Raw genomic sequence first — 25,207 nt, forward strand, 5'->3', positions numbered from 1 at the left:
TGGTACAGGAGAACATCTCAGGGCATGTGGGACAGACCCCATGAAACGAGTGGTTCCCAATGAACGGACAGTTAAAATCTAATTTGCTAAATTTAAAACTCTGATTGTATTCTATGGGATTCCAATGATTACATTGAGTTACGTAAAGAAAATTAGGAAGAAGTTTCCTTTTCCCAGAGCAAATTGTAAAAATTATACTCTATACTGAAAAAACCTTTTCTTCATAATCTGAAGATAGTGAGATAAGAATGAAGAGAGTGAGATAAGAGTTTTTTTCGATGGCGGTTAAAGAAAATAAGTAACTACAGCCCGGTGTTACGTAATCGCGTATAATCGCAACGTGTGATTCCAAGCCTCTTTTGATTAAATTCCTACAACGTTGAAGATGAAGTTGTTACTAGGTTACTGGGAGCATCAAGCTATGAGTTTCTTCCTCTGCGCATTGTTTTTTTTTTTTTGTTCTGTTATTGTTAACCCTTTTGATTGTCAATCATTTCTGTTAGTAGCGACGATCGGACAAAGTACAACTCTGGCAACACTCCAGCTGTTGATTTGTCTGAATGAATGCATAATGAATCATCTTCTGCTTGGCTGGGAAATGATGTTGGGTAAAGGTTGTAAAACAAAATTCACCCAGGTACGAGTAATTATAATGCTTTAATTATAGCGAATGAAAGTAGAGAAAGAGAAGAAAAAACAAACAACGAAACAAAGTAGGTTATTATTACAACCAATCGAACCAGACGTAGGTTTACATTACCGTTATTTTCGTGAAAAGTTCTCGCTCATTGCTCCAATCACGTTCCGAAGCGGAAGCATTCTCACGAACGCAATCCGTGGTCGCACGGGCCAATAACAATTAGCAGCTCGTGCCGTGCTTTCTTACAAAAGGGGGGCTTTTTGTGAAGAGTAATTTACACTTTTAATTAGCGCCCGGGTCCGGAGATTGTCATCGCCATCGGTAACGGACGTAAAATGCTCTGCTATGTATAAATTTCGTAAGCTGCGTGAGGCTTACCGTGTCATCGCCATTGGAATTCCAAAACCAATGCGAGTTCGAATGCTTGGACGAACGAACGACAGTGTCCTGTCAGTGGTCAGTGCGGGGACAACCTATCTCGCGGGTTAACATTTCATCTCTATTTATTCACACCAGCCGATTGCTCAACATGGTAAGCAGGGTTAGCATCGGTGGACTCGCTTAGGGGAGAAATTATCACTTTACGCCGTTGTCGCCGTGTGTCGCAGTCTGCCGCAGATGTTAACGCAGGTGGATGACTGGGGTGTTATGTCATAGGGGGTTAAGCAAGTGTGGAATGTTTTGATAAAATTTCGATGTCTTTTGAATTTCATCATATTCGTTCCAACTGTTCTGGATTAGTTCATATTTGATTCAATATTGTTTTTAAATCTATTTTCGTCATACTAAACACTAATAAACATGGGTAACAGAAAGCTCTCCAGGAGGAATTTGAAGTTGTATTCCAGAAATACAGGAAATTTGACTTCCAATAAAATGCCCAATCCAATAAGAAATGTCTATTCATGTTCTTTTTCGTTGTTTAACGCGCTTTTCGGCAGACCATCGATTAGGACCATAACCTCACCCAATCGCCTGGTCAATGAAGATAATACCCTATCATTATCCCATTTGACACATTACCCTAACCCCGATCGGTGGAACTATAATTTGATCAATTGATCATGCAGTGCAGCAATCGATCTAAATGACATTTTACGTTCCTCAACTGCAAGCCGCACTTTAGTTTGAATAATGTTCGTCAGTGCTGCCAAACTTGTTGCTGTCTCAATGCAAGTGTACCAGCTTGCAAAACTCAGCGCAATCCCGGCGAGACCGGCACTGGTGGTAAGGCAACCGTTGTAAAGTGTCCATCTAGGCTGGGTTGGGTTGGGGCAGTCCAGCTTTTCGTACCAAGTAAGTCCAAGTCGGAGCTGCACTACGCGCAGCAGGTGTGTTACAAGTGGTGAAACGGTGCTTGCTGCAAATATGACTTAATCGTAGTGATTTTCAATAAAATAGTGCGATGTTTTGATAAATTGCACCGCCCCGCGCCGTTACTATTGCAAACTAGGCGCAGCCTTCTGTAGGGTGAAATGGAATTTACTTCTTTTTTTTAATACTTCTTGCGCCGCCTCGATTGGCATCAACGGCCGCAAAGAAAAGGCAAACCGCGAATCAATTGCCGCTGCCCCGCACCGCACTCATTCAATCAGTGCAAATGAGTTTCAAATTAATTAGTTCCTCTGGGATTGGCTCGAAATGGATAATTTCGGTACGCGTAAGCCTCTTTTGAACGTAATCGTTGCGCTTGTGAAGTCGACAAATTGCCAGTTGCAATTTGGCGCAGATCAAAACCCGATTACATACATTACTCATATGCAATGTTTTAATTACTATGTTTTATTATTGTTCGATATCCATCGCAGAGCATTTTTCAGTTTAATAATAGAAATTTCACAGGTAGCCAATAGCTAATCAAACTAACAGCATGTCGTTTTTATATTTACCTTTTGATGTCTTTTTCTCAACGTTAGTATAGAAATAAGAGACAAAAAACTGAATTTATGTATTATGTGATAACTCTGGTAAACTAGGTGTTGTCCTAAATCTCAAACTGGAAAAAAGAAGTGTTATAGCTTTTTAACCATGCCTGTGAATTTTGTAACCGCTAGCAAAGATAACTTTCCTAGGGATTTAAATGAGTTTTCTGGTAAGCAATCGTATAAGCGACGAGCCTTTTGACGCACTTCTTTTTTTACTAGGGGAAACAAAACTTACTGGAAGGGCTAAAAAATTATGATGTTTTTACAAGCATTAAAATTTAAAAATGTTTAAATTGGATATTTTTAAAAATTAAAAAAAAACGTTAAAAATTTCTCGATCATGTTCCTCATGCCAAAAGTTTTGTGTAACAGAAAGTTCAAAACAAAATTTAAAAAAAAATCATCTCCATATTTTGTAAACTGAAATTTAGCGCATTTTTTTTTTTTTTTTCTAAATTTAAATATGAAGTGAATTTCAGGTGGTACGCTATTGACATTTTGCTATGAATTAAAAGTCATCAGATTGCAGCCCAAGTAACGAATGTACAATCGTATATCCAAACGTTTCGCAACCGTTTGACAACTAAAGATGAAGTTTTCCAGCGGCTGCTGATTGGCGGCATCGAAATGAGTTTTTTTCAACGTACCAGCAATGATTGAGCAGTGCAATTAATCTGCCATGCCACAGCAGATGTACTGCACGATACCAAGGCGCAATGCGCCGGAGTACCCGAGATGAGTTGACAATCGTCAGGCTCTTGCACCGGTGCAAGAGTGCAGAACCTTAGTTTTGAATGAAAAAATTTCAATCATCTTCGATAATTGCGCGAGAAAATGAAATCCTAGGCAAAAAATTGAAGGAATTTTAACTAATTTAAGCGACATCTACCGCTTCCTAAGGTGAATCCCATTTCTAGTTTCAATTTATTTTCGACCTTGAGCAATTCTCCCATCGGTGAGTCGTTTCAAGTCAACACTTCTTCGCATGCGAAGCTCAGCACGGTTGGATCCTGTTTCGATACGAAAAAGATTCCATTCAGACCGCGCAGCGGGTCGCTTTTAACACTGAACTACGCGCGCGATAACCGTTTGACATTTCAACGCACAGCCACGAATGAATTATTCGCGAAACTCATCCTACCGTTATCGGTTGTTTTTTGTTTCATCTGCGAGAGCAAGGCAACAGGTTTCTCACTCGGGTGCTCGAATCGTACAGCACCGCGGTGGAATGCGGTCGTCCCCTAGCTTAATGGACCCGATTATCGCTAGGACATTATTTATGGCAAAAGAAGGACGAGTTTAATACATTTAGTCATTTATTCACTCTGTGATAAGGGTAAGTAGTTTTAATTACATTCACTCGTGGCTTCCGTGGCCATCGAATAGGTGACTCGTGGACCCAACGCCCCCGCTGGCATCTGCGCTTCGGCAGCACTTTCCCGCATCGCAAGCCACTCCACCGGGTGCATCTTTTTCCGATGGGAGTGCATGTTGGCGTTCGAGTTGAAAGTTTTCGGACAGAAGCTGCACGTGTACAGCATATCACCGGTATGTCGCGAAGCGACATGCTCTCGCAGGTTGATGTCCTTGTTGAAGCACTTGCCGCACCAGTTGCACTTTTTATTCCGTACGCCATGCGCGTTTTTAACGTGAGCCCGGTGGGCTCGCAGATTCGGGGACATTCGGCCGCACAGATCGCACTTCACCTCACCGACGACGTGCATTCGGACGTGGGCCCGCCAATACTCTCGGTTTTTGAACCTAGAATTGTAAGAGACGTTAAAAATCAAGTTAAAATTTATTTTTTATTGAACATATTTACCATCGCAGACAGTGCTGACACTGCATTTTAAGTTGGTCCGGATTTTCGTGCTCGATTTTGTGCCGCTTGAACTCCGACTGCAGGTGGAAGGCTTTGGCGCAGATATCGCACACGAACTGGGGCTCCCGGTGTTTCTTGCGGACGTGCATGTACAGGATGTGGTGGCTTTTGAACCTGGTCGGAATTGATGGAAAATGTCATTTTTTTAATGTGTTCAGCAGTTTAATCAAAATTAGAACCTGGAAAAAAATCGTAGAAATTGTTAAGATAATCTTCTCATTGCTTATTCTTTCAGTAGCCTTCCCAAGTAACAATCCAAAGACGATTTAGTTTTATTTAAATTTGATAAAAGTTTTATCAAAACATTACTAAATCTATCGAGTTTTATCATAAATTTATTTAAGTACTTGTGGTTTTTTTTTATCAACAGTTCCCAAGAGTAATGAAAGAACACTTGAAGAGTCCTCCATAAAACTCCTTCAACAATAAGTGTAATTAGCCTGAGGAGCGGTTTTGAAACGCATTCAATATCCCTTTCAAAATACCTATGAGAAACTTCCATAAAACTTCATTAGAGTTTTACGATAGTTTTATGGTACTTATCTTTAAAATGTGCCCATAAAATTTTCTTAAACCCATTTTGTATCATGAATAAGAAAACATTCGTGAAAGAAAAGGATCTAAAATAAACAAAATTTTTTACCTCATTCAAGCAACTAAAGCATACTAAATCAAGTCAACCTAAATCTTACTGAATCAAGTCATTTAAGGGTATATTACTTTTGGTTTTAAAAACAGCAAAAACTCAATACTCACTAACGGACATGAAATATAAGATGGTAGAAATTCCAATACAGGTCGGACTCGATTACCAAAACATTTTTTTGTTCCGGATAATCGAGTTTTCCGGATAATCGAATCACAGAAACATATTGAAATTTGCGATTAACGAACATAAAATAAATAGGTATTTCCTTTTTTTTTATTTTACTTGTATGATGCAGTGGCGTAACCAGAAATTATTTCTGAGGCGAAAAGGGACAAAATATTGAGAAGCAAAAAAAATAAATTAGACATTGATTATTTTCAGTTAAATCGAGCATGTCCCAAACATGCCGGAGATGACCTTAATGGTAACAAATATGCCAGAAGGGGTGGCAAAGGCAAAATTTCGGAATAAAAATTAGAACGAACACCGAAAAAATGAAATTCCGGATAATCGAATCTAAAATTCCGGATAATCGAGTCCGACTTGTACCTGAGCATGACAGAGAAATGGTATTCATTCCTCTGCTTCATGCAATATGTTGCATTTCTTTATTTTGCTCATGTTTAAGGCCCTAATTGTAAAATACACCGGATGTTTATTCTAAACCATTTATTGTTTCTTCTTTAGAAATTTTCCAACAGCAATGATCACAAAAATGGTGCTTGATTGTAAACAAACAGCTGTCAGCCGGGAGGGGAACTATCCCAAAAAAAAATTGTTTGTCTTGAAAAGTTCAAACAAGTTTTATTCAAGCGCAAGTATTCTTCTCCGAGAATGCAATAAGTTAATGCCAACTTATCGAGATACTAAAAAAATCTTATTAGTCTTGCACAAGAAGTTTTAGTTAGAAGCCGTCCTATAAGGGATTAATATAAAACCATCGACAAATATGGCGAACAGACTGTGATTGAGTCCGTCAATATAATAGCCATTTGTAAATAAACTGTAACAAAAGACCATGATTCTCAATGCTACTAATAATTCTGGCTGTTTAGTAGTGAATGTTGACCATGATGAACACAAAGTTTAGTAAAATTTTCCATAGTCCAGCAAACCTGAACTTAACGAAAATTCAGATATTTTTCATAATTTCTATACAAATTATTTATTTAGTAGTATTATCATGGCGCGTTAAAAATTATAAACTTTTTTGCCACATAACACGTATAAATTGAACGTGTCAATTAAAAATTCTCATATATGAACTTGAAAATACGTGAAGATTTATCTACCTATTTTATTTAACGACTACGATGACATTCATTTTGGAGAAGAAGTAGATCGATCGGGTTTGTTTCATAAATTGATCAATGTAAATAAAAAATAAATTCTGTTCATAGCGAAATAAGCTAGAAAGAAGAGTTGCGAACCTGATTTATAAAACTCTCGAAATTTGTTAGAGTTTTTTCATGGTTGTGAACAACTCCTGAATGTCATCATGAGTACATATCGATAAAAATATAGAGTTTTAAGCAAACTTTAGGAACTATTCTTGAGAACCTTCTCTAGCATGGGCCTCCTTGATCTTATGGGGATTTTACGGCTGATTAGTAGCAGTTTGTGAGAATAATAAGATTTTCGCCCTGTTTTAAAGAACAAGCAATTAAAACTTCTTCAAGTACATCATAAAACTGATATTGTTACTTGGGTTTTTATAGTGTTTTACCTTAGAATACCGTAAACTCACAAAAAACGGAAATGGTGTTTCTCAAAAAAATTACTTTGCCGTGTTTACGATTGCGGTACAACTACTGGACCGATTTTCTTCATCTTTTTTTAAATGTTCCTTATTAAATTCACCGGTCGTTGAACGATCGTTTTTTGATACGCAAAGTTCAACTTTGCTGCAAAGAAAAATTTTTAATGCAATATTTAGCGCTCAAAACATGTTTTTTTTCGGGAAAAATGTTCCCGTTTGCACTAAAAACGAAAAACTTATGAAAATGATCGTTCTGATACCCGGCACACTTCTTAAATCTAAACTAATGAAAGAAATTTGAGTTTTTCGATTTCAGTCGATCTACTGGGACGCCAACGTAAACACCGCAAACCTCTGCTAAAAAAAAAAGAATTTCGGGGAAGCGGCCATTACTCCACAACTGATTTGTATTTCTTTTGAACAAACGGGTTTTTTCTTGTTGAATAACTAAACTTACAGATAATTACTAATTTAATGTAATAAAAAAGGTGCTACACGCTTGGAAAAATTACCAGACTTTCCTCTTTTTTGTCGAGCATAAAGATATATAACCCCTTAATGTTGAAAAGGCCCTAAAAGATGAACCCAGAATGAACACAGAATAGTAGAAGCAACACTTCTGCGCAGTGCTGCAAAACTTCAAAGCGGTAAAATGAAAATGTCACAACACTTTTTGGATTTTAGAATATCGGTTTACTGACCTTAGAATTTCAGACTATATCGTGAGCGTTTTTGGGCTCAGTTCCAATATTTCATGAGTAACATTTCGATTTTTTCGGATATAAAATTGAGTGACATTAAAATTTCAAAGAATTTTTGAAAATTTTAAATAAATTTCGTACCACGTCTGTTTGTCTGCACATGGAGTTCACGCGATACTTCATTCTGTTTGACATTGCCAAGTTCACGTAGATACTACGTGATGAAACCTAAGGGGAGAAAACTGGGTATAGATTTGCATCCACTTTGGGAACCACCCGCTGATTGGTTGAAATTGAAAACCCCGAGTGCCGTAAAATTTATCATCAGGTTTGCTGGCAGTGTTGCTGAACAACATCTACTCTGTCAAAAGCTTTACTAAAATCCGTGTATAGAGTTTCCACAAAGTTGCCTCTATCCATAGACGCAAGAGAGAAATCAACAAATTCAAGTAAGTTGGTAGCCGTAGACCTTCCTTTGTAAAAACCATGTTGGTTACACGTTATGCGGTTCTTTACCTGATTAAATATTTTTTGGTTTACGATAGCTTCAAAAGGTTTGGGGATACACGATATTATTGCAATGCCACGATAACTTTTGATGTCAGATCTCTTACCTGACTTGAAAATCGGTATAAGAAAAGATTTTTTCCAGACTGATGGAAATTGTCCGGACGTAAGGGATAAGTTGAAGAGCCAAAACAAGGGTTTTACGAAAGCAGGAGCAAGATTTTTCATAAGTGAGGGTGGAATCCCAACTGGTCCTGGACTTTTTGAAGCATCCAGTTCTTTTAGTGTTGCGAGGATTTCTTGAACAGTTATTTGTTTAACAGATACGTTATTCATTTGTTCATGCAAGTGCGAAAAGTACTCAAAGTCCCTGACTTCGTCGCTATTTTTATAAACGGTTTGAAAAAAACTCGCAAACTTGTTGCAGATTTGCTTGGAGTCAGTACTGGCAAAGTCTTCATATTGCATGCGAGATGGGAAGTTATTAGACTTTATCTTATCGTTTGCAAATTCGAAAAACTGTTTTGGATCTGATTTAATGTTATTTTCTACCCTTGTGTTGTAATTCTCATACGCTATAGATATTTTAGTATTCAGTTCATTACATATGTTCAAATATCTGTCTAAATGTCCTTGGTCTTCAAGTTTTTTGTAAGTTTTATGAGCTTTTTGTTTCCTATTCTTTGAATTTTTATTTTCTCTGGTAAACCAAATGGGATCTTTTGAGCTAGCCATTTTCTTTTTTGATTTTGGTACAGTTGAATCTAAAACACCATACAGTGATGATAAAAAATTATCAACCGCTTTGTTCATATCTGTTTTATTTTTTAGAAGTGACTGCCAGTCGATGTCAGTTAATTTACGATTAATTAATCGTTCAAAAGTTCAAATTTTGCTTTAGTGAAGTCATATTTATATTCAGGCTCATGATCAGAGGGTCGTGATCTCTCGGTATCAATCATTAGCGAGTACTCAATTGCAGTATGAAATTTTTCATGAATTTTTGAGTTAGTGTTGGACTCATCATTCACTAATTCTACTGTCCTTAAAAATTTCTCATATGATTGCTTTTTGGCAAAGTGGGGTGGAAAGTAAACTGATACGAAAATATGGATTTCACCCTTCAATAAAACTTTAACCCAGACATCTTCAAAATCGGCATGATTCGGCATGATTCTCCGGTAACCCTCAGATGGTAAAACAATCGCCTGAAGAAGGAATTGTGCTTAATGCTGATGAAGGCAAAAAAAAACATTCAAGTATTTTTCGAGTGAATGGCATCACTTACGAAAAATACAACAGGGATCATCGAGGTGGGTGAGGAAGAAGAGTAAGAAGCCAGATGTCTCCCCTTAGGATAAAACATAGTATGCATGTGATTTTCACGTAGATGTTATGTTTGTCACATAAATCATGCAAAATGACAGAAAATGAATAAGGACAGGGAATTTCACGTAACAATAATGTGAAAAATATTTTGAGTGTAGAGTAACGATGGGGCTTCAAAAAGTCAAAAAAGACTAAAAAAGGAAAATTAATCCATATGGAGCTCAGATTAGTGATCAAAGAAAATAACTATCCGAAATCGAGCTTTGGATAACAAAAAGAAGCTAGGAAAGACCACATAAAATATCCAATATTGAGCTCAGAATAGTGGAAACAACGCTTCTAAAAACCAAAAACGACCAGAGGAGAAAATAATCCCAAATTGAAAACAAAATACTGAAAAAAAGACAGGAGAAGAAAACATACCCAAATAAGGTGTTATAATGAAATTTAGCCTATTCACATACTAAAAAATTACAAAATTCTATCAACGTGAGATACAAATAACATATTTTGATACAATTTTGTATTTTCCATATAATTTTGATAACAAAATTGAATCAGAATGAGTTATAATAACAAAACCTGAAATGAAGTAGTTCTGAAACAAGTCTAACTAATTTTTCGTTTTTATCAAAACCTGTTGCTTCTAACAATGTTTGTTATTATATTGTTCTATATACTATCTTATTTTGTTAGAAAGCTGATATATTAGTAACAAATTTTAATATGTGTTTGATACTAGTAGAATCATTTCTGTTATTTTAACACCTAACGGGACCAAATTGAAAACATAGCCTGTAAGGTTTTTCCCGTAACAAAATAACAACTTCTGTTACATTTTTGTTTTTTTTTTCTTTCTGATCGGGATGTGTTAGTGACATCGCTGTTTTGTTTGCAATGCTACGTTTTGAGCATCTGAACATTTATTGTATGTTTTAAATTCGGTTCTGAATATACTTTTCATCCGTGACCAGTAACCGAGAGTAGCTGTTGAACGTAAACGGTAAAAAAAGGCAAAAAGTCAAAGCAACGAGATGCAACGATTTACAGTTTGAAAGCAAACAATAGCAACTTTACACGGCTAGACACTTTTACTAGGGTATAACTGCCTTTAATGGACCACTTGGTAGCGTAGCTGCAAATTTTGCAAGAAAAAGTGTAAATATCTAAACTGGATTAAATATTTCATTACGTATAAATATGAAGTAACATGTTTATCATCTTTTCTGCATGAAAAACAACAAGATAATACCTCTATTTTCTTATAATAAAAGAAATAAATCATCGTTTTAGTTTCCTTCAATGGGCCACCGTTTCCTTATTTGAACCCCAACAGTTTCCTAATTTGGGCCAGGTCTAAATAATACATATAACTATGGCTTACGCACTGAGAGTTCTGGATGGCGGTTCATGAATCCACAGAACCATTTATAACCTAACACAGACAATGGTGCTTATTACGGGAATCACTTCACGGTGAAAACAGTGTGAAGTGAATGAAATCCTATTACGGGACTCACGTTAGTGAGAAAAATGTCACAAGGAATATTGCAATAGCATTGAATAACATAAAAGTTTACTATTGTATCAACATACCAGCTTTCATCTTGCAGTCCGAATAACGAGGGTTTTCTGAGATGAATCTTGCAACTGTAGACTGCAGCCGTTCTTTCGTAATAGGGAATCCTTTACGTGCCATCCGAGTTAACCAGCGAACAATTGAATCCTTTTTCGCGGCAGTCAATGCAGTTGGTTTACCTCTTCGTGGTTTTCCTGACCACTTGCTGCTTGCACGGAACATTACGGTGGATCGTGGAACATTGTAGCGCCTGCAAGCTTCTCTAGTCGAAACACCACTTTTTATTGCTTGAAGACACTCAGTAACAGCTGCTTCAGTATATTTTTTACCAATTTTCGGCGTTTTTCCCATTTTAGCAGCAATTTTGTACAATAACACGATCATAACTAATTTATGGGTACTATGGTAACTATGATTCGCGGCATTATTTCGATGATAGCTCTGGTTCGAAATGAAGCATGTCGCAATAAGGAAAACAATATTATTTCCACCCTTTTTTGGGCCACTATTTTTTTCTCAATATTTTAAGTGTTTTTCTAGTAAAATTAATTGCTTATCTTTTATAGACACTATTATCCTACCCGTTTATCGAAAATCTGATTAGTTTCGCTCGGAAAAAGCGATACCAGTACAGTTTTTGGTAAAGCCCTTTCCTATGAAAACGTTAACAAACCATGACTGCTGTTATTAAAAAACATTTTTGCAGCTTCAATGAAGAATATTATAGTGAACGTTGCAACATTTCTAATGAAGAACATTATTGAAGTTGTCAAATCACAAATCAAAATATGTATATTTATAATGTGTCATTTGGTGTAAGAAGTTTAGGTGGTCCACTAAAGGAAGTGGGTTATATTAAGCAGATCTACCCTAATGAGCGTAGATGAAAAGTCACTTGTCTCTTCTCTATAGAAATATTTAGAGCGAGAGATGAGCGGTGAGAATGTTGTGAGCCAAACGAGCAAGAAAGGTAGCACTGGTAACTGTTGTTCCTAACCGTAAGATTACAGAGTCCGCTTTGACAAGCGGGTGACCATGGGTTGAATCTTAGTAAAGTATCTTAGTAGTTATCGTCTTTATGTCCCATCTTCCGTCTGCACCCCCGTAGACCTTCCGTTCGAAAACTTCAAGGGCGCGCTTGTCCTCCACGAGCGAGGTCCATGTTTCGTGGCCATAGAGGACTACCGGTCTAACAAGTATTTTGTAGATGGTCAGCTTTGTGGAGCGGCGAATTTCCTTCGATCGAATTGTTTTCCGCAGTCCAAAGTAAGCGAGATTTCCGGCCATAATGCATGTTTCTATCTCTCTACTAGTGTCACTGTCGGCGGTCACTAGTGAGCCCAAACACACAAACTCATCAACCACCTCGATTTCGTCACCGTCAATAAGAATCCATGGTAGAGTTTTCCTTCGAGCCTCTACTTCTCATATATTTTGTCTTCGACGTGGTTATGACTAGTCCGACCCGATTGGCTTCTGCCTTAAATCAGCTGTACGTTTTAGTCAACACCTCAAGTTGCGTGCCATAAAGTCAATGTTGTCGGCAAAACCGAGTAACTGGCTGGACTTCCTGCGAGATTCGAAAGGACTCTAGAGAGTCTTCAAAACACGCACTATACACATCACTCTATCCATCGTTGCTGTAAACAATTGTGTAATTTTGCTAGGGAACTCGTACGATTATGTCATACACTGCTCTGAAGTCGATGAATAGCTGATGCGTGGTAGCGTTGTACTAGCGGCATTTTTGTAGTACCCGCCGCAATGCAAAGATCTGGATTGCCCCACGGATTCATTTTGCGATAGGTGATAGGCGGTGACTTCGAAGCTTGGAGAGTACCTTGAAGGCAGCTCTTAGCAGCATGATTGCACGATGGTTGCTACAATGAAGCTTGTCGCCTTTTTGCCTTTCTCCTAGAAAGGTATAGCAATCACTGAAAAAACCAAAGGCATAAAAGTGCTCCAAAGGGTCGAATCTCGTATATCAATCGACTTAGTTTGACGAGCTGAGCATTTTCTGTATGTGTGTGTATGCAACGCTCTCCCAATCTCACTCGATTTTCTCAGAGATGGCTGGACCGATCCTCATGAAATTAATTGCAAATGAGAGGTCTAGTTGCCCCATAAGACCCTATTGAATTTCATTGCAATCGGATTTTTAGTTTAGAGGTTATGTTTAAAAATGTGCAAATCACGAAACATCATTATCTCAGAAACTACTCAACCGATTTTAAATAAATTGGTTTTAAATGAACGGGCTACTTAAAAAAACCCTTAACTTTTGTGTTTCATGAAGATTGAACGTGTGGTTCAGAAGTTATTTAAAGAAACGTGTTTAATCTCACTCATGTTTCTCAGAGATGGCTGAACCGATTTCCACAAAATCAGTGTCGTTTGGAAGGTCTAGTTACCCTATAAGACCCTATTGATTTGTTTTGCAATCGGACTATTAATTTGTCTGTTATGTTTAAAAATGTGAAATCCAGCTATGAAAAGAAACATATTCCGAAGACTACTTAAACTCACTCACTTTTCTCAGAGATGGCTGAACCGATTTCCACGAAATTAGTGTCAAATGAAAGGTCTAGCTGCCTCATAATACCCTATTGAATTTCAATGTAATCGGTCTGTTACTTTGTCTGTAAGTATGAAAATCACGAAACTTCATTATCTCAGAAAGTACACAACCGATTTGAACAATATTGGTATCAAACGAACGGGTTAGTTAAAGGTAAATTGATGAATTTTATAGTGATTAAACACGTGGTTCAAAAATTGTGAAAAGAAAGATGTTCCGGTGACTTTTCAAATTCACTCGTTTTCCCAAAAATGGCTGGACTAAATTCAACAATCTTGGTGTCAAATGAAAAGTTTGGCTTTCCTATAGGTTCCCATTTCATTTGACTATAATCGTATTTTTATTCCAACCGTTATGTATTAAATTATAAAACCAACGAAAGTCTATTATCTCAAAGATCACACGACTTATTTGAACATATCTAGTGTCATTTGTACGGGTTGTCTCTCAAACTCACAAGTAAGAAATTTCATAGCAATTTGATATGTGGTTCAAAAGTTATGAAAAGAAACGAAATACAAAGACTATTTAAAACTGTAACTGCTTTGACCAAAACATATGGCCTCAACAAAATTTAAATTTGGTATTGAGCTATTCGTACGTTCCCGGTATTGCTCGTGATTGAAGTGTACGAAATTTGAAGTCATTTCTTTTATTTCGCTATTTCTTCAGCACGAATATTTTACTCCTAATTAATAATTTTTTTAACTTTTTGCCTTTCTCCTAGAAAGGTATAGCAATCACTTGCAAAACCGAAGATATGAAAGTGCTCCAAAGGGCCGAATGGCATATATCACTCGACTCAGTTCGACGAGCTGAGCATTTTCTGTATGCATGTGTGTGTGCGTATGTGTAGATTTTTATTTTCACTCATTTTTCTCAGAGATGGCTGGACCGATTTTAATGAAATTATATGCAAATGAAAGTTCTAGTTGCCCCATAAGACCCAATTAAATTTCATTTTAATTGGATTTTTATTTTAGAGGTTAGGTTTAAAAATGTAAAAATCACGAAACATCAATATCTCAGAAACCACACAACCGATTTCAATAAGATTGGTATCAAATGAACGGGCTATCTTAAAAACCCTTAACTTTTGAATTTTATATAGAGATTTTATATATGTGGTTCAAAAGTTATGAAAAGAAACGTCTTCTGAAGACTGTTTGATTTCACTCATGTTTCTCAGAGATGGCTGGACCTATTTCCACAAAACCAGTGTCATATGAAAGGTCTAGTTACCCCATAAGACTCTATTGATTTTTTTGCAATCGGACTATTACTTTGCCTGTTATGTTTAAAAATGTGAAATCTAGCTATGAAAAGAAACATATTCCGAAGAATACATGAACTCACTCACTTTTCTCAGAGATGGCTGAACCGATTTTCACGAAATCAGTGTCAAATGAAAGGTCTAACTCATAACACCCTATTGAATTTTGCTGTAATCGAACTGTAACTTCGTCTGTAATGTACCGAATTGTGAAAATCACGAAACTACATTATCTCAGAAAGTACACAACCGATTTGATCAATAATATTATCAGATGAACGGGCTAGTTAAGGGTTAACTTATGAATTATGATTAAACACGTGGTTTCAAAGTTTGGCTGCCCTATACGTTCCCATTTCATTTGATTATAATCGAACTAAGCAACCGTTATGTATTAAATTGTTAATAAAACAACGAAATTCTATTATCTCAAAGATTACACGACTTATTTGAACTTACTTACAAATAACAAACTTCATAACAATTTGATATGTGGTTCAAAAGTTATGGAAAGAAAAGAAATTCAAAGGCTATTTAAAACTATACCTGCTTTGATCAATATAATATAATATACATATATATACAATATAATTTAAATGTGGTATCGTACCATTTGAATGTTCCCGGTATCGCTCGTGATTCAATTGTTCGAAATTAAGAGTCATCTCTTTTATTTCGCTATTTCTTGAGCATTTACATTACGTCAAATTTCATATTTTATACTTCTATTACAACATCATTATTTTAGAACCCAAAAAGTGAATACACATTTATTGGATTGAAGCGTTCATGTAAATCTATTTTCACAAATAAGAAGTTTGAATGAGAAAGGCTGGGTCTGACCGCTAGGTGGATTAATTTAGGTTTTTTATAGATGGGACACCCGATTCCTTCCATCCATTCCGCCACTAACGTCTCAACCTCCCATATCCTGACATTCACCCAGGGCAGCGCTCTAGCCAGTGCTTCACCACCATGTTTTAGAAGCTCGCTTGACAACTGGTCACAGCCAGCAGCTTTGTTGTTTTCAACCTGATGATTTCCTCCTCGATCTCCTGGAGGCTTGGGGCCGTACCTAGTGCCACTATAACCGTGCTACTTATGGCGGATCGTATGTCCCTCCAACCATCTTCAAGAGAGCCTGCGCCAAGCTGCTCATCCGTTGGTAGTACCGCTTCCAGTAGCTACGCGTATCCCTGGACAACTACGGCCCGACTCGCGAAAGCAACCATTTCACCATTTCTGATGTTTCGTCAAAATGATATTTAGGTTCCAAAACAAAATCCGGTTAGTTTCAGGACTTGGTAGTATCCAACATTTTGAGAATACCGCCTGTTTTCATTGATGCTTGTGACCAAATCAGTACTGATGTGTCTGTCGCTATTTTAAAGAATCCCAGAGGAAGGCCATCTTCTCTTAGGATCAAAACATCGTCCTACAACAGGATGAAACGCCATGTCACGCGTCAAATCGGACCTAACGATGGCTGATGGAAAACATAAAGTTTTTAGCCGAAAGGTTTGTTGGCCACTAGAGGTCCGACATATGAAATTACGAGCCTGCAAAACATCTCATCCTAGTTGAAAAACATTGAAGTCTGTCATAACGCGCATGTTATCGATGTTGAAAAACTACGTTCACAAAACTTGCTCTATTTCCGACGTTGCCTTGAGAATGTCACTGATAAAAATGGAAGGCACATCGAATAAATTTATAGAAAATTGTACTAAGAATGTCTGAACTCGAAAACTTTGATATTATTAACTTAAGTAGTTGAAGAAATCGCATATTTCTTTGCCGCACCCTGAAGACGCTTTTAGAGCATAGGAAAGACGAAGGATACCTCAAAATAAGCGCAGTATAGTGAAAAAGGTATGTAAAGGTAAAAAAATCCAAAAGAAAACCTACTCCATTTTGTTCAGATTGGTAATAGAGCGCTTTTGAAGGCAAAATTCATAAAATGATATCGATTTAGCGAAAAAAAACTTCTAGAGGTTGTACACGGTGACAAAAAAGTCCGGTCACACTTTTTTGGGTCGCCTGTAGCCTACATGTTGCATCTTTCTGGTGCCATCTATATGTCAAATGAAAGGGTTAACTTTGCTGCCCAAAGTGGCAGAGTTTCGTTTCTGTGCAGTTTGTTTACATTGAATTGTGAGCCATGGCAGAGTTAAGAGCAGCTGTTATCGCTGAATATGTGAAAGGGTACAAACCCGGACACATATTCAAACACCTAAAACCGCTCGGAATCAACCGGAAATTCGTGTACCGGACCATAAATCGGTACCTAGAGACCGGAGGCACCGAGGACAAGGCACGATCTGGACGACCAAGGTCTGTGAAAACTCCAAGGCTGATAAAGATTATACGAGACCGGATTCGCCGGAATCCTGCCCAATCTGCACGGAAGCTGGCCAGGAACCTTAAAATGAACCGAGAATCAATCCGCCTGCTTCTGCGCAAGGATTTAAAACTTACACCGTACAAAAAACAGGTGGTTCATGGGGTTACCAAAGCTACAAAGGACAAGAGGTACCAACGGTCGCGGGAGTCGCTCGGTTGGCGCGCAGATGACGAGATTATTTTTTCGGGCGAGAAGCTGTTCGTTTTGGAGCAAACAGTCAATCGCCAAAATGATCGAGTTTGGAGTGTGAGCCTCCAGCAAGCTCCTGCGGACAAGCTGAACGTTCCCGGTTCCAAAATAAGACGTCAGTGATGGTTTGGGGAGCCATTTGCAAGAGAGGTAAACTGCCTCTTATTTTTATCGATAAAGGGGTCAAAATCAACGCAGCGTACTACCTGGACACGGTTTTGAATAAAAATGTTCTGCCTCAAGCTGAACTATTATTTGAAGACGATTACGACTGCTTCCAGCAAGATGGCGCCCCATCCCACACCGCAAAGGTTGTTCAGGCGTGATGTGAGAAAAACTTGACCGATTTCATTTCGAGGAATGAACGACCTCCGTCGTCTCCGGATCTGAATCCACTGGATTATTTCGTGTGGGGATACATGATGTCGAAGCTGAACGACTATAAAATAACAAATTTGGAGCAATTCAAGCGAGTTATCACGAAAATCTGGGACGAGATGCCGATGGAGCACGTGCGCGCCGCTTGCGACGACTTTCCGAGACGTCTGAAGCTGGTTCGATCAGGGAAAGGTGGTGTAATTCCGAGATATCGTCTGTGAAGTATCTTTATGAGTTACTGAATAAAGCTATGAAAGCCAGATTCAGATTTTCTTCTTATTCTTTGAAATATTTTCCTGTGTGACCGGACTTTTTGTCACCCTGTAAATAACAATAAATCATCCAGAATTCTGTTCAGAATAGCAAAAAATAATTTTAAAAACCTAAAAGATGATAATCCAAAAAAAATTAAGGTTGAGGTCAGGATAACAAAAAATCTTCCTAAACCCAGGAAAGGCTATATACTAATAAATAATGAGTTCACAATGGCGATAATCGTTTCTAAACATTTAAAAAACAAATAGGTTTGACTCGCAATTCGGAGCTGAAATTAGGGGAAAAGTGCTTTTGGAGACAACACAAGGCATGGTAGAAAATTATGCGAAGTTAAGCTAGAATACCAAAAAGATGCTTAAAAATTTAAGAAAAGACCATAAAAAATTATCCCAACCTTAGTTCAGCATAGTAAAAAAAACATTTATGAAGGCCTTGAAGGCTAGAATGCCGTCAAACGCTGTTAAAGATCCGAATAAACTTCTAAAAATTTTAAACAAAATGATGATCCAACGTAAAGCTGAGTTAAGGTTTAAGACTAAGTTAGGGTTTAAGACTAATAAGAACGAAATTAATCTTTTTGACAAAGATAGGTACAGCTTGAAGCATTTCTACTCGGTCTATTATCTTCGCAGTTCAAAACTAGTGCTGCTGATCGCTATCAGCGTTCTTTATTCACAGCATTATCTTCACGACAGGTAGTGTCCAAAGACATGCCGAAACGTGTTCTACGATTAATCGGTCCTATCACTACCAAGTAGATTTCTGATTGGAAACTAGAACCAATCATGGGTGAATTTTACAACAAGAACTTAAATGGAAAATAATTGAAAAACTATCTTCGGAAGCATGTTGGAGTCAGTGTTTGAAGTGCATTCAGTAGAACAACTTGTTGTATAGCCAACTTTGCAAGGAAGTCCCAATGGATGATAAAAGTAAATTTTACAATACCAAACCAGTGGAAGAGCAGAAGGAATTAGAATATACAACTGCAAAAATGTCGTTTCTACCGTTTATGCAAAAGTTTAAATCTAGAAAGCCAGTAAATTCTACACCAAACAGAGCGGAAAATTACAAACCGAAAAAAACCAGAAAAACATTATCCGTCGAATCTATGCTCGGTTAACATGAAAGGATTTGAATATTCCCCGCAAACAATAATGGAAACAACGGCAGGAATCACCGATTTGGATACTTTGGCTTTTACTGTCCGTTACGGATATCCCGTTCGGAGCAATTACCAGAGACAGATGGCTATCGAAAGTATTTTGTCGGGAATGAACACAATTCTAGGCGTTGCCATTGGGATGCCTGGTGAGAAAAAGCTGTTTAATTAAGTTAAGATTTGGATGAAATCGACTAGTTTAAGTTTTCATAAGGGGCCATCCACATACCACGTGGACAGCTTGGGGGGGGGGGGGGCGGTTGTGTGATGTCCTTACGAAAAAAAAGAAATTCTATGGGCATTTATCCGCGGGGGGTTAAAATCGTTAAAAATCTGTCCACGTGGTATGTGGATGGCCCCTAAGTACCTATGCAAAATTACTGTTGTTGAAAATAAATTACCTTTAATTTGTTCATCAAGTAAGTGTTAATGTTTTTACTTGTCCATTGAAATAATCCATGGTTTCCAGTTACACGAATTTTGATTTGTTTTTCAAATTATTAGTTCGTGTTAGATTCTTGTTTGTTTTTTTTTTTTGACGTAGAATACGTCTTACGGCAACGTATACAGGGGTCCAAATTCAATACAGGGATCCAATTTCAAAAACCGACAACATCGAGAGTGTCACGAAAATTGTCCACTTTGAATAAAAATAAATACTATTGAGGAAACTTGAAAGCACTATTAAGATAATTTTTAGATGTTTTTTGAATATATTTAAGCTTTTTTGTGATATTTCTGAAGCATTTTTGTAACATTTTGGATTCAATTTGAAGTTAGTTTAGAAATATTTGGATGACATTCTGAAAATAATTTAAAACAATTTTAAAGTATTTGAAAAAAATTGAGCAACTTATTGTTTCTACTGATTTACATCTGGCTTTTTACTTCCCGAAAAAATAACATCAAAAAAACCTTAAAAGTTGCTGTAATTGTACATAGTTATACCATAATGTAACTACGTTTTTCATTATAAATACATAAATTTTACATTAAATATCATTGTCCAGAACAATTAAAAGCATTGTTTTTGTCATTTTTACAATAAAAAGGGGGGTTGCTATGTATCTTCTTAACAGCATTTTTTCAGGCATTTTTCCCATACATTTAGAAGTCACTGACAATGTTTTTCATGGTAAAAATATTGTCGGTGGTAGATGCAACAACGAAAAACGTTGTTAAAACATGGTAATGACAAAAATTGTTTGCAAGCTTACAGTAAAAAATACCATATTTTTTATGGTTACTATAAAAAACATTGTCCGTTTACTGTTCTCACCGCAGAATACATCGTAAAAATTTTTTCGGGTCCATTCCGATCAGGGGTCTGACGTTTAATGAGTATCCTGTATCCAAAATCTTAATGCAATGTGGCGTCATTTGTTCAGTAAACAACTTGAAAACCATGATTTTTCTCGACCATAGTGCAGTTTTAACATTAAGATATATTACCGTGTAAATGGTGTTACCAAAATTATCACAATAATGATTGTCATTACTGGCAAATTTTGTTGTGTCTTGCGATGTCAGTGGTACCGCAACGTCAGTGGTACCACAATGTCAGTGGTACCGCTATGAAATTTGGTAACACGACTTTTATATCGGATTTGACGTTTATAGCATAGCCCTGATTCCGATAGAATCAACTGATGCTTACATCTTGCACGATACAACATACCTTTGTTCTACACATTTTGCTTTGATAGTTTCACGCAAAGCTTGTTTTCTACTGTTTGACAGATCCGGCGATGTTTTTTTCCTTGCACAGCCGAAATAGTAAACAAACTTTGGCCGTTCAAGTTAAATTATCACGGTTGGATAGCGAATGTTTAATTTCAATCTGTATCCATACGAAGAAAGAAAGCCACTTCTTATTTGTTAGATATTAAATTGTACTACAGTGAAAAATGGTGGCAGCACCGGAGGATGGCTGCCTAACCTGTTTCCAACAGTCGGAACTCGATGTTGTGAAAATCGCCAGCGAAGAGCTTGTTGCGAAGGCTTTAAGCAAGCACTTTTGGTTTTCCGTAATGATTTTTTTTTGTTTCGTTGAACGATTTATCGCTAGCCCTCTTCTTTTCCGTTGCAGACCGAAGACTATCACGAAGCGATATTGTGTCGCTCATGTTGGAACCAGTTGGATAGTTTCTACCGGTTCTATGCATCCGTAGAGGAACTGTACGAAATTCCCCCATTGACTACGGTGGATGTTAAACTGGAGGTTGAGTTATTACAAGAAGAGCCAAGCGTGAATCAAGGGGAATGTGAACAAGAGCTGCAGGATGCATGTAACACTGCATCCCCTCTAGAACACAGCGATAGCGACATGGAAATGGAATTGTTAGATTATAATGAAATTTCCGAAGCAGATGACGAGAAACCGCCAGCAAAACGAAACAGGAGAAGTCCTGAACATGACAATATTTTGAAACCAGCACCGAAACCAAAGAAAATTTACGCTAAGCGTGAACCAAAAACGGCCGAGGATCGTAGGCTGGAGGATGAAGTCATTCGGAAGCACGTTAGCTGCATTTGCGAGCAGTGTGGGCTTGCCAGTGAAACATTTACCGGCTTTTTGCGCCACTCGCTCGAAGCGCACGGCAACAAGTCGGCTTTTTTGTCCTGCTGCGGGAGAAAGTACTACAAGAAGATTCGGCTCTATCAGCACGTGCAAACGGTAAACAATCCGGAGACTTTCCGTTGTGAACAGTGTAAGCGAAATTTTACCAATGATGAGGGTGAGTTCTAGTCAACACGATAAAGAGGGAGGTTTAATTTTGGTTCTTTGAGAACAGGTTATAGACGACATTTAAAAGAATTTCACGCGACCGAAGAGGAACGCAAGTACCGGTGCGATCGATGCCCAAAGAGTTTCGTCGTAGAGCATAAGTACAAGAAGCATATGAATGATCATGCCGATTGGGACAATAAAAACTGCAAGTGTGAACATTGTGGCAAATAGTAAGTAACACTCATTTTAGAGTAGGGTCGTTTTGTTTAACCTCTTTTCGCAGTTACAAATCCCGCCACATACTGACAAACCACATAAAACTGAAACACACCGAACCGACCGATTTTATTTGCGATATCTGTGCAAAGGGTTTCCATCTGGAGTCTCAATTTTTACTGCATAAAAAGGAACATCTGAATCCAGCCGAACTGAAGATGCAATGCGAAATTTGTTTTCAATGGTGGAAACATTCCTCTTTACTTGAAGTCGAATTTGTATCTAACGTCTTTCTCTTTTCAGGTTAAAAAATCGCCCCAACTGGCGACGTCACATGCAAAGCCACGTACGGGCGGAAGTAACGTGCGACCTTTGCAGTCACGTGTCGCCCCACCCGCGGGCTCTGATGGGCCACAAACGTCGGCAGCATGGTCAACACAAGGAGTACTCCTGTACGTACTGCCCAAAAACATTCCGAAAGCCAATCACCCTGAAGGAGCACGTGGCCGCCGTCCACACGGGTGTCATCCTGTACAATTGCCCATTCTGTGCCAAAACGTTTAACTCGCATGCCAACATGCACTCGCACAAAAAAAAAATGCACCCCTCGGAGTGGCTGCAGGAACGAAATCAGAAGTATTTCACGCGATAGATGAAAAAGGGGACCGAAATATACTAGTTTCGCAGGTTCAGTGGAGAAACATTTTAATTTATGTCGATGTTCGTCTTGTCTTCAATATCTTCTTACAAAAAATATCTTTTTAAACGGAAATTTGTCATTTGTAATTTACGAATTTTTTCTAGTGAAGTTCCCAAAAAAATCTAATTTGACACGATCAGTGGTTTTTCATAAAATCGAATTACCGAAGGAATTAAACTGACATAGTTCTACGAGACCAGTCCATAAATATTTGGGGTACTCACATTTTGCCGCACTCGTCGCATTTAATCCGCTGATTGTCACAGTCCTCGTGATCCTGCATGTGCCGCTTGTACTTCAGCTCCCGCACGAACACCTTCGGGCAGCGATCGCACTTGTACTTCAGATCTTCCTCGGTCGGATGCATCTCGAACTTGTGCTTGTTCTTGGCATACTCGTTCCGAAAGCAGCGGAAACACATCTCACACCGAAACGCGATCGGATTGTTAAGCGACTGCACGTGTTGCAACAGCCGCTGTCTCGAATTGAACCGATTACCGCAACAGGTGACGACCGGTTTACGCTTGTGCTCCGCCCGATAGTGACTGAACAGCTCTCCAAAGGTGCTGACACTCAGCCCGCAAGGGACGCACTCAAACTTCACGTGTTCCAGCATTAGTTTGTCCTCCCGCTGGCGCTTCTGGCGCCGTTCCTCCACCTCGGCTGCCTTCTTCAACTGCTCTTCAGACTTGGTAAACACTCCGGTTTTTAGCTTCATCAGACGATTCGCATTGTTGTACGGCCGGATCGGAATGTCCTCCCTGTGCTGCACTCGAAGATGCCGCTTCAAATTTATCCCATTACTGCAAACATAATCACATTGCTTGCATTTGAAGGCGTCCGGATCGAACACATACTGGACATGTTCGAACAATCTAATGCGGGTGTGAAATTTCGTTCCACAGCAATTGACCGAAGTGATCTTGATGCCGTGCACTTTCTCAACATGAACAAACAACTCCTTAAATGTGAGATCCGTTGCATCACAATGTTCGCACGACAGTATAATATGCTTCCTGATAAAATCATCGGGATCATCCTGGCTGCGACTACTTTCGCCTTGCGCATCCGACTCAGACACCTCTTCTTCCTCATCTGACCCATAATCCAGCTCCTCCTTAACAATATCCGTTGTCCCTTCGTCCAACACTTCCAGCACTGAACTCTCAATTTCCGGTAAAGCATTTTCCTCACCCGCTGAACCTTCCCTCTCACTATCTATTTCTTCTTTAATTTCCATTAAGTCATCATCGACGTCAACCAGCAACAATTCCGGTCGTACAACCCTTTCCTCGTTCTGCTTCAGCGTCCGCTCAGATTCTTCGTAAAGCTTTTCCACCGACACGTAAAATGTGTGAAACGCATCGATGTGGATCCAACACTTCATACACACAATAGCTTCCCTCAGTTGCGGTTCCTACGTAGAAAAAACATAAGTGGATCAAATTTCCTGTGCATTCTATCTGAACCATTAGAACAGAGAAAAAAAAAACACAATATTACCGTGAACCAGAAATGCTGCTTGACGATATTACCGACTGTCGGTTCGCTGGCCAGCAAGCCGCTCTCCGTCGCATTTTCGAAGCAAGTCAGGCAGTGTTCACGCTGTCCCTTCACGGTATCCATGACCGTTTCCACCGGGTTTGGCACAGCTCAGAACAAACAAAACTCCCGTCCGGTTTGGTAGGAAAACAAAACAACACTCTTCGCTTTTGGTTGCGTTTGACGTTTAAAGCTTGACTGAACATAGGAAGCAATGAGTAGCCCCTCGGTGCCAGCATCTGATTGGTTAACAAAGGTTAACAAGCGAAAGGCTCTTAACAAAAGGTGAATCAACAAGTTCTTTTTTGTTTAATAGAAAGAGGAGAATGGGGTAAAGTTTTGGATTGAATATACAAAATCATGACATTTTATGCACAGAACGGAAGGTCAACTTCAGGTATATGATCGAACAGAAAGTGTACACAAAGAGGACTGAAAAATCACGAATGAATTTTCTTTGCCCTCAGCAATATATATTTGTCGTGTACGTTTATGCCACTGCGACAGTGGTATAAAGTGGCATAATTTATTCGATGTTTTGAATGGACGGTTATTTCAACAGTTTAACCTGTTCAATTCGAATTTTTACATGCAATGCAAAAACGTTGTGCGAAAACAGCAAAGTTTCACATTTGTGCATTTTTTTATATTCGAAAATCTATAATGTGGCATAGTGGAAGTAAGTGAAAGTATCAACACAAGCTATCTGATGTCCCGTACATGTTGGTTTGGAACACGAACCACAATCAATGCTATATAAAACCGGGTGTTCGAAACTGTTAATGAT

General features: G+C 38.3%; 2 protein-coding genes across 4 annotated transcripts; one reads left to right on the plus strand and one right to left on the minus strand.

Moving 5' to 3' along the window:
- Window positions 1-3,464: 3,464 nt before the first annotated feature.
- On the minus strand, window positions 3,465-24,621 carry LOC129717393 (transcription factor grauzone-like). Of its 3 annotated transcripts, none has more exons than XM_055667282.1 (4): window positions 24,414-24,558; window positions 23,103-24,341; window positions 4,388-4,561; window positions 3,465-4,326 (listed from the first exon to the last, which is right to left on the minus strand). In XM_055667282.1, the coding sequence occupies exons 2-4, from the start codon at window positions 24,263-24,265 to the stop codon at window positions 3,912-3,914; spliced, it is 1,752 nt and encodes a 583-aa protein (XP_055523257.1). In that variant the 5' UTR covers window positions 24,266-24,341; window positions 24,414-24,558; the 3' UTR covers window positions 3,465-3,911. The 3 variants fall into 3 exon arrangements, with proteins under 3 accessions (XP_055523257.1, XP_055523260.1, XP_055523250.1); XM_055667285.1 differs by having other exon boundaries at window positions 23,103-24,337; window positions 24,414-24,528; XM_055667275.1 differs by having other exon boundaries at window positions 3,473-4,326; window positions 23,103-24,295; window positions 24,382-24,621.
- Window positions 20,984-23,014, plus strand: LOC129717423 (transcription factor grauzone-like). Its single transcript, XM_055667311.1, has 5 exons — window positions 20,984-21,258; window positions 21,321-21,969; window positions 22,027-22,192; window positions 22,246-22,422; window positions 22,482-23,014. Exons 1-5 carry the CDS (start codon window positions 21,139-21,141, stop codon window positions 22,828-22,830), a joined length of 1,461 nt encoding a protein of 486 aa, XP_055523286.1. The 5' UTR covers window positions 20,984-21,138; the 3' UTR covers window positions 22,831-23,014.
- Window positions 24,622-25,207: the final 586 nt, after the last annotated feature.

Source organism: Wyeomyia smithii, chromosome 1 (genome assembly GCF_029784165.1).
Source record: "Wyeomyia smithii strain HCP4-BCI-WySm-NY-G18 chromosome 1, ASM2978416v1, whole genome shotgun sequence".
NCBI lineage: Eukaryota > Metazoa > Arthropoda > Insecta > Diptera > Culicidae > Wyeomyia > Wyeomyia smithii.

Bases quoted from the DNA above. Each gene is read 5' to 3' on its own strand.
- LOC129717393 (XM_055667275.1), bottom strand. From the start codon at position 24,504: ATGGATACCGTGAAGGGACAGCGTGAACACTGCCTGACTTGCTTCGAA. The intron at 4,562-23,102 runs GTGAGTACCCCA...AATTCCGACCAG, and splicing joins TGCGACGAGTGCGGCAAAAT to GTTCAAAAGCCACCACATCC. The intron at 4,327-4,387 runs GTAAATATGTTC...TTACAATTCTAG, and splicing joins TGTCAGCACTGTCTGCGATG to GTTCAAAAACCGAGAGTATT.
- LOC129717423 (XM_055667311.1), top strand. From the start codon at position 21,139: ATGGTGGCAGCACCGGAGGATGGCTGCCTAACCTGTTTCCAACAGTCG. The intron at 21,970-22,026 runs GTGAGTTCTAGT...CTTTGAGAACAG, and splicing joins AAATTTTACCAATGATGAGG to GTTATAGACGACATTTAAAA. The intron at 22,193-22,245 runs GTAAGTAACACT...CTCTTTTCGCAG, and splicing joins TGTGAACATTGTGGCAAATA to TTACAAATCCCGCCACATAC.